The sequence below is a fragment of the Petaurus breviceps genome, unplaced genomic scaffold (genome assembly GCF_028583685.1).
Source record: "Petaurus breviceps papuanus isolate PSGF00001 unplaced genomic scaffold, PetGlider_PUasm1.0 175, whole genome shotgun sequence".
NCBI classification, from domain to species: domain Eukaryota; kingdom Metazoa; phylum Chordata; class Mammalia; order Diprotodontia; family Petauridae; genus Petaurus; species Petaurus breviceps.
The window spans coordinates 61,540,404-61,550,093 of NW_027185764.1; the positions used below are offsets into that span (position 1 = coordinate 61,540,404).

Below are 9,690 nucleotides of genomic sequence, written 5' to 3' on the forward strand. Positions count from 1 at the left end.
CAAGTCCAACGGGGCATGGAAGATCTTTAAATCCCATAACCCTTACAGCAACCCATCACTGCAGTCAGTCAATCAAGAAACATTTATTAAGTACCTATGAACTGGTACTGTGCAGGATTCTAAGGATACAAATACAAAGAATGAAACAATGAACCAATTCCTACTCTTAAATAGCTTGTATTCTAATGAGGAAGACTAAAAATGTATACACACACACACACACACACATATAAAACATAAATAATTACAAAGTATTTTTGTGAAGTAGTTTGGGAGGGAGGGTACTAGCAGTTGAGGCAGTCAGGAAAGGCCATGTAAAAGGTGGCACTTAAATTGCACTTGAGTAGTGGCTTGAAGAAAGAGATTATTTTTTGAGGAAGAGGTGAGAAGGGAGTTCATTATATGGGCCTGGGGGATAATCAGTGGAGGAGCATGGGGTTGGGAGATGAAGTTAGGTGTTGGTGGAACAGTGTCTTTTAGTTTGGCTGGATTGCATAGTGTCAGAGGAGGAGAAGTGTATATTGAAGCTGTCATATATTAGGACCTGGTTCTGAAGGGCTTTATAAGCTCAATAAAGGAATTTATATTTTTATCCTAGAGGCACTAGGGTACCTTTGAGTTTATTGAGTAGGTAATTGACACAGTTAGATCTGCATTTAAGGAAAATCACTGTGGTGGCAGTATGTAGGATGGCCTGGAGTGAAATAAGGCAGGAAGATGAATTAGGAGGTCATTGCAATAATTTAGGTGAGAGGTTATGAGGACCTGAGCTAAAGTGGTAGCTTTGGGAGTAGAAAAAAGAGTCAGATTGAGAGTTAATTGTGGAAATAGAAATGGCAAGTGCGCTTGTACTGTATAATAGTGTTTTCCTGGCTTGAAGGAGACTTATTTGTTAAAAGAAGGTCTTGACACTGAAAAGAATACTTCTTTTAACCACTGGTTTTCTTCAGCTTGAATCTTGCAAGACTATAAAAGTGCTGCAACACTACTATTGTAGTATAGATAGCAGTGATATTGATATTTTTTTTTCAACTAAAAAAGTAGAAATGACTTATTATTCAGGTGCAACAAAGAAAATCAGTCTAGAGTATTGAGGGTCTGTGGCATACAACTTGTATAGAACAGTATTCCAGGACAGTGTTTCAGATCAATTCTTTCATGATAGAGCTTTGACTGAAGCTCCTTGTGATGTGCTTATTTCAGTAAGATTGTATTTTGGCCCAATTTGTGATTTCTTCCCTAAATTGTTAATCTGTGTTATGAGAAGCTACAGAGAGAGTTAGTTAAATATAAGGTATGTTGGGGCAGTGGAGATGCTTTTGTAAGTCAGCTAATGCTTTCAGATATAGTTTTGTAGAATTCCACTCAAAGCATAATGATCTTGCTTCAGAATCATTTAACATCTCTTGCTTAGCTGCTTTTCTAAATTGATGCTCTGGTTCCATTTAGTCTTCCTTTACTGCTATATATAGTTCTATTTGCTCACATGTTTTAATTCCTTACAATTTTAAGAAGTCTCCTCCTACATGTTCTACAAGTTCATTCAACTCTCTTGAATTAGTTCCTCAACTTTATTTTCTTTAATTTTATTTTAAAGCAATCGGGGTTAAGTAACTTGCTCAAGGTTACACGGCCAGTTATTTCTGGGTGTGGTGCTGAGTGTCTGAGCCTGGGATTCGATCTCCAGGTCATCCCAACACTGGAGCCGGTGCTCTTATTCGCTGTGCTACCTGGCCGCTCTTGAATTAGTTCTCTAACAACTAGCCTTCTTTATAGGAGACATATCTATATTCCACGGAATGTAGAGGAAAATTCCAGCTGGTAGCCCCAGTTTCTGAAGGCCTATTATACACTTTGCTAGCAGAAGAGTTAAGGCTCCTCAGTCTAGGGTTTGGAAACTGAATTGGAGTAGAGAATAATTTTTGGAAATACTAGGAATGTCTAGCTGGGGTAGTGTTTTTGAGTTTAGTTGATGATGGATAGAACCTCTTTTCCCTCTTAAAATAAAAAATGGAGGCTTTTTTTGTAGGATGGAAGAAAGGGGTATTGGTGGGTGATAGATATTATAAATACTTTCAGGGAGAATCCATTCCCAGTGGTCCCTGTGAGTAGTGAATGCTGGCATAGTGAAAGATCATGAGAATGAAGGAGCCTTGGGATTGTTTGTGTCCTGATTCCTTAGTCTCCAACTTCCTGTCTAATCTTATCCTTTAAATCTTTGCATCACGGCTTCCACATTTGTAAAATGAAGGGTTTAGATTGGATGATCTCTAAGGCCCTTTTCAGCTCTGTCAGATTCTGTGATGTCCAAGTTTACCTGTGCTGAAGGCATGGGTCTGACTGGGTGTGATGGAAGCAGTAGTTATTGCTTCTACCGCTCAGTGTCAGCTAATGAGCATTTATAAAGTGTTTGCTATGTGCCAGGCCTTGGTGTCGAGGGATTCACAATCTAATGGGGGAGCTACATGAACAAACATGTACAAACATTCCATATATACACAGGCTAGATAGGAAATAATCAGCAGAGAGAAGCCGCCAGAACTAAGAGGGACTGGGCAAGGCTTCCTGGAGAATCTGGGGAAGAGAAGAAGCATTTGTGCCAGGCACTGTGCTAGGTAGGTGCTTTTTACAAATATCTTATTTGATCCTCACAACAGCCTTGTGAGGTAGATGCTGTTATTATCTCTATACAGTTGAGGTAACTGAGACAAATAGAGGGTAAGTGTATTGCCCAGGACCACACAGCTAGTAAATGTCTGAGGCTGGATTTGAACTCAGGTCTTCCTCACTCTACTACCAGCCCTCTATCTACTGTGCCACACAGTTGAGATTTTATCTAGGTCTTGAAGAAAGCCAGGGATGTCAGGAGGCAGAGATGAGAAGGGATAACATTTCAGACTGGAAGGACAGCCAGAGAAAATTCCTGGTGCTGAAATGGTGTAAAGCCAAGCATGAGCAGCTTTCCAGAGGACTGCTATGTGAACGGCTTCAAGGTTCTGATTACACAGTATAATGAACTCTCTATTTATTCAGTAACAAACTAAGACAAAACTTTCACAGAAAATCAAAATACAGCATTCACCATGTTATGGCATAAGAATTTATCACTAAAATGGCCATGTAGTTTTCACCTAAGTGGTCATGTAGTTTTTTTTTTTTCAAATGCTTTATTAACTTCTGATTTACATCATTCATTTCCGCCAGATTTTGAGTTACAAATTTTCTCCCCGTTTTTCCCCTACCTACCACCCCAAAAGAGTAGCCCCACAGGATATCCCCTCCTCCAATCTGCTCTCAACTGTATTTTCTCCCATGCCCCCTTTCGACTTTTCCAGTGGATCTCTATGCCCCAGTGCCTGTATATCTTATTTCCCAATTACATGTAAAATAGTATTAATAATAGTATATATATATATATATTTGAATATTTGGTTTTAAAACTTTGAATTCCAGATTCATTCCCTTACTCCTTTGTCAACCACCCTTACTGGGAACAGTTCAGTATAGGTTGTACATATGTGGCTAATGCAAAACAATAACATAGTAGATATGTTGTAAAAGACTGACTATATTTCCCTCCCTCCTATCCCACCTCCCACTTGTTCTATTCTCTACTTTGATCCTGTCCCTTTTCAAAAGTGGGTGCTTCCAACTTCCCTCTCCCCCAGCCTGCCCTTCCTTCCATCATCCCACCTCTCATCCCCTTCCCCCCATACTCTCCTGGAGGGTGAGATACCCTATTTAATGTGTATTTCATTCTCTCCTCAAGCCAAATTCAATGGGAATAAGGTTGACCCTTTCCCTTTTGCCTTCCTATTCTTCCCCTCCATTGTAACCATTTTCCCTTGCCTCTTTTATATGAGATAGTTTACCCCATTCTGTCTCTCTCCATCTCCTCTCATTATATTCCTCTCTCACCTCTTAATTTCACCTTTTAAATATCATCCCTTCCTGTTAAATTGGTCCTGTGCCCTCTATCTGTGTATACCTGTAAACATATATACACACATTCACATATGTATTCATATGCCCATATACCCTCATATATAGACACATATTTCTATTCCCTTCAACTAATGAGAAAAGTTTCATCAGTTACAATTATTGTTTTTCCATAGGGATGTTAATAGTTCAATTTTGATAAGTTCCTTATGATTTCTTTTGCCTGTTTACCTTCTCATGCTTCTCTTGCTTCTTGTATCTGAATGTCAAATTTTCTATTCAACTCTGGTTTTTTCAGCAAGAATGCTTGAAAGTCCTCTATTCCACTGAATGACCATATTTTCCCCTAAAACATGATACTCAGTTTTGCTGGGTAGGTGACTCTTGGTTTTAATCCCAGCTCCTTTGCCCTCCAGAATATCATATTCAAAGCCCTTCGATCCTTCAGTGTAGAAGCTGCCAGATCCTGGGTTATCCTGATTGTGTTTCCACAATATTCAAATTGTTTCTTCCTGCCTGCTTGTAATATTCTTTCCTTAATCTGGGAATTCCGGAACCTGGCTATAATATTCCTAGGAGTTTTCTTTTTGGGATTTTTTTTTAGGAAGTGATCGGTGGATTCTTTCAACCTCTGTTTTGCCCTCTGGTTCTAAAACCTCCAGGCAGTTTTCTTTGAGAACTTCCTGGAGGATGATTTCTAGGTTTGTTTTTTTTTTTGATCATGGCTTTCAGGTAGTCCAATAATTTTTAAATTATCTCTCCTGGATCTGTTTTCCAGGTCAGTGGTTTTTCCCATGAGATATTTTACATTGCCTTCTATTCTTTCATTTGTTTGTATCTGTTTAACAGCATCTTGATTTCTCATGAAGTCATTAGCTTCCATTTGCTCCAATCTAATTCTGAAGGAATGATTCTCCTCATTGAGCTTTTGAGATTCTTTTTCCATCAGGGAAATTCGGCTTTTTAAGGCATTCTTCTCCTCACTGCCTTTTTGAGCCTCTTTTGCCATTTGAATTAGTCTATTTTTTAAGGTGTGATTTTCCTCAGTCAGGCTATTAACTTTCATTTCATAATTTTCTTGTATTGTTCTCATTTCTCTTCCCAATTTTTCCTCCACTTCTCTTATCTGCTTCTTAAGGTCCTCTATGGCCTATAACCAGCTTGTATTTTCCTTTGAAGCTTTTGGTGCAGGAGTTCTGACTTCACTGTCTTCCTCCTGTTCCATGCTTTGCTCCTTTTTTCTTCCCAAAATAGGAGTCTAATATTGGAATCTTCTGTCTGCTTTGTTTCCTTTGCCTGGTCATGTCACCCCTCAGTCACTTGACTCCTGGGCTTTTTCCCACAGTAGGACTCTGCCACCAGAAGGGAGCTTTCGTCCCAAATGTTGGGGTTTTCTCAGTTGCTGGAGGTATTAGATGGGTACCTTCTCTGAGGTCTCCACACACTCTGGCAAGCTGGACACACACCCCAGGACCTCCACCCTAGACTGCAATCCAGATCCAAGAAGATTAAAGCAAGAACGATTACCCCTCAGACTGGTGCTTGGTCCCCCCTACACTCTGCAGGCCAGGAGCTGAAGCTGTCATGTGGCGCTTGCTGGCTGTGCCAGCGGCTTCTTGCCCCCAGGGCTTCTCTCGGGGATGTGAGGCCCATGCCTGTGAGCCTTCCTGGGGGATGGGGAACTGATCTGGTCCTGTTTAGCAGGGTCTTATTCGGAGAGGGCTTATTCAGCCATCAGGGTCAGAGCCCTACTGGCCATAGTCTTCTACACTAGGTCACATTGACATTGTCTTAATCTCTTCAATCAAAAAGTCTTCTTTCTTCTTAATTGAGATTAGTTTCCAGTCATCCTTACTCAGTAAGTTCTTAACTCAATCATCAAAGTACACAGGTCAAAAGTGCTCCACCCCTAGTAATATAGAAATATTATTATAGAAAAAGTAGTAAATCATGATCTTCTCAGTTTGCATTAAATACCGAAGGAGAGGTCTTTTCTCTCTTTTTTTGGGTTGCTTTTTGGAGGGTAATTGGGGTTAAGTGACTTGCCCAAGGTCACATGGCTAGTTTTTGTGTTAAGTGTCTGAGGCCGGATTTGAACTCATGTCCTCCTGACTCCAGGGCCAGTGTTCTATTCACTGTGCCACCTAGCCTCCCCCAAGGAGAGGTCTTTTCATCTTGACTCAAGGCAGGCTCTCACCTTCCATCGTTCCTCTTCCGTGGTCCCAGCTCCTGCCTGAATCTATCAAACTGTCACCTGAGTTCAAAGGCAGACAACTCTCAGTTCTTTGTCCAGCTTCTTGCGCAGTTTCTTGTTCAATTCCCGTTCCACACTGAAGTTCACAGTATCTGGTCCACCTCAAGTCCTTCACTGTTTCTGTTCTTGAGAAGACAAAGCTTAATTAACAAAGGCACAGTAACATTCATCCACATTTCAGGCACTCTCATCAATTCACTTTCTGCCTGTGAAATCAACATAGACTCAGCAACAAGGTCTGAGGAATCAATACAAATCATCGGTATAGTTCCAGAACCTCTGAGATCATCACCAAGACCCTCTTCTAGGATTTTGGTAAATATACAATAAGAAAATCTTCTTTCAGGGCTTCTGAACCAACAGCACCATCCTCTAACAGCAGATGAATCTGACAAAGTAACATCAAAACAGACAGACAAAGAACCGGCACCACAGCCATGCTTCCTCCCAGTTCTCCTCTCTTCTCATTTCTCGGAAGTTCTCAGTTTGGTTCTCAGAAGAAGTTCTGGCTCTACAAGTTCTGTTCTTAATTTGTAGTAGTTCTCAGGATCCTGGCAGTTCTCTCTCCAGCAGTAGCTGCTCTGCCTCCATGATGCCCGCTCCCAGAAATTCTGTCTCTCTAGCTTGGGCTTTTCTTTATATAAGGCATTAGCTCCTCCCTGTTTTCCCCTTCCTGTTACAACAGGAAATTCCTCCCACTGGGGGATTCACAATTTCTGGATCTTAATACTTAACACAGTCATGAACTTGGAACTAAGTGCTAAGTACCTCTTAGCTTGCCAATACAAGGGGATCTTCAAATTCCATTACTGTTACAGATGGAGTGTCTTGTTTGAGGACTGGCCAGGAAGCCGTGTCACTAGATTGAAGACTACTTGGAAGGAGTGGTTGGTGTAAGAAGACTGGAATGGTTAGGAGGGTGGGGAGAGGCAGGCCTAGGTTATGAAAAGCTTTGAATTGCAAACACAAGATTTTGTATATGATCTTGTAGGTGATAGGGAGACACTGGAGTTTATTGAGTAGAGGATTTCATGGTCAGACTTGTGCTTCAGGAAAATCATTTTGGTGGCTAAATGGAGGATAAACTGGAGTAAGGAAGAGATTTGTGACTGGTGACCCAGCAGCCTATTGTATGAGGAGCCTGCACTAGGATGGTGGCATTATCAGAAGAGTGAAGGGGGCATATTGGAGAGAAGTTACAAAGGTGAAATCAACAGCTTTTTGGCAACAGACAATATGGGGGACGGGAGACGAGTTGAGGATGACACCTAGGTGATAAGTCTGGGGGGATAGGAGAATGGTGGTGCCCTTAATGAGAATTAATAGAGAAACTTGGAAAGGGAGAGGAGGCAAGGGAGAATGAGTTCAGTTTGCAATATATTGAGTTTAAAGTATCTACAGGACATTCAGTTAGACATGTCTAATAGGCACTTAGAAATAAGAGAGTGGAGGTCAGCAAAGAGGTTAATTCTGGATAAGTAGATTTGAGAATTACCAGCATAAAGATAAGTAGAGGGATAAATATAGAGGGTCTAGTTTAGAGCCCTGTGGGCTAACCCATAGTTAGCAGGCTTGGCTTGAATGAAGATCCAGCAAAGAAGAATGAGAAGGAACAGTCATATAGGTCAGAGAGGAACCAAAAGAGTGTAGTCTCCTAAAAACCTAAAGAGGAGAGAGTGTCAAGGAGAAGAGGAGGGTGGTTGACAGTGTCAGGCTGCATAGAGATCAAGGAGGATGAGAATTGACAGTAAAGAGATCATTGGTTGGAGAAAGCAGTTTTAGTGGAATAATGAGGTCAGAAACCAGATTATAAAGGATTAAGGTGATAGTGAGAGGAGATGGAATGTTGGCACTTATCACGGAGTGTTTTCTCAAGGAGTTTAACCCCAAAGGGCAGAAGACATTTGAGATGATGGAGGGATGGAAGGATCAAATGCGTCAGGCAAGGCTTATGCTCTGTGTTCTGAGGGATGTTCTTGGCATCTCTTTGTCTCTTTCTAAAGCTTGAGGTTTTATTGGAGGAGGTTTGGAAGACTTTTGGAACTCTGTTAGAGAACTTCTTATTCCGGTGTTGAGAAACAAGATTGTCTTGTGAATTTAGCTGTTCATGTTGGGCTTTTACTCTCTGTAGTTATATTTTATGTGCATAGAGTACTTGAATACATTTGTCTGTGTTTATGAGCTCTGTTTTCATGAAGTTCTGATATTGAAAAGTTTGATTTAACTTAAAAGCTTGAAAATTGTTCAGCCATTTCTATTCAAATTGTTGGATTTAAAAATGTAAAAACTATGATGGTTTATACTTCAGTTGAAATCTTTTTTTGCTTGCTTTAAGTCTAAGTATAAACATTTTGCTTAAGAATTTTCATCTATAGGGGGAACACACATGGTTGCTTTCCTCAAAAGTCCCAAAGGATACAAGACCTTCCTTCCATTTGACTCCCAGTTTCTTAGCCTGAAATGGAATAAGAACATGTAAGTGGGTTTCATAGAGACTAGAACTATGTTTGAAGAAGATACTTATAAAACAAAAATAACAAATAAATTTGTTAGGGATTGTGTAGGACTGTGGCCACATACTTAGTGTGTGTAATGCTGTTGTTGAGGATCTGCACAAGGAGGGGAGGAGCAGATAGAATCCCTTCTTTTCTTCTCCAACTTCCCCAACCAAATAAACTCATTACTGATTGTCTTTTGAAGTTTTGTATAAGCCTACATGTTCTTTAGATCAGAGGTGCCCCTCACAAGCTGCAAAACTCCAGAATGCCAGGTTGAAGTGTGATTAGGAAATGTTTAACAAAATAAATACAAGTGCAGTACAACATGGACGATATTAATTTGTGTTTGTCTTGGTCATTATGCAACATGGAGCTATTTCTGTTTGAGTTTGGCACTACTGCTCTCACCTGTAGACTAGAAAATGAGACTCTTTAGAAACACAGAGAGCGTAATATTCATTACTATTTAAAGGTGACTAAATATTCTCTCTCCCTCCTAGAAAGCCTGGAAACCATTGTTATGGTACGGATGTTTTATAACATGCTTCAGATTGCTTTAGCATTGTAATTTTTGTTGCAGAATGATTTGCCTCGTGTGAAAACAGAGATTGATGCTATGAAGAACCTAAGTCATCAACATATTTGTCGTCTTTACCATGTACTTGAGACTGACAACAAAATATTTATGGTTATGGAGGTTAGTATGTTCTCAAAACTTAAAGTGAATATTCATGATGAAATTTTCATTTTCTGAACTGAACTGAACATTTTCAGTTTCAGTGATGTGTTTCTGTTATCAAAGTATTTAAGTCCCTACTGTGGTTCTGTATTTAGAACTATTCCAAGATTGTTTCCTTGTCCCAGGATAGTAAGAGTTTGTGCTCCTTGGCTTGGAATGCTAATGACAAATGATAAAGGGCTTGGGGACAATAGAATGAAACAAATGAAAAAACAGACACTCACATAGACACTAGGGATGCAAGTTGAAGTTGAGTG

At 40.2% G+C, this 9,690-nt stretch overlaps 1 protein-coding gene across 6 annotated transcripts in view; it reads left to right on the top strand.

Moving 5' to 3' along the window:
• MELK (maternal embryonic leucine zipper kinase) overlaps window positions 1–9,690 on the top strand; it is a 94,144-nt gene that overhangs the window by 7,891 nt on the left and 76,563 nt on the right. For all 6 annotated transcript variants that reach the window (XM_069085249.1, XM_069085253.1, XM_069085251.1 and 3 more), the window contains one exon: window positions 9,275–9,391. In XM_069085249.1, coding sequence (XP_068941350.1) covers window positions 9,275–9,391 — 117 coding nt within the window. The remainder of the gene's footprint in view (window positions 1–9,274; window positions 9,392–9,690) is intronic.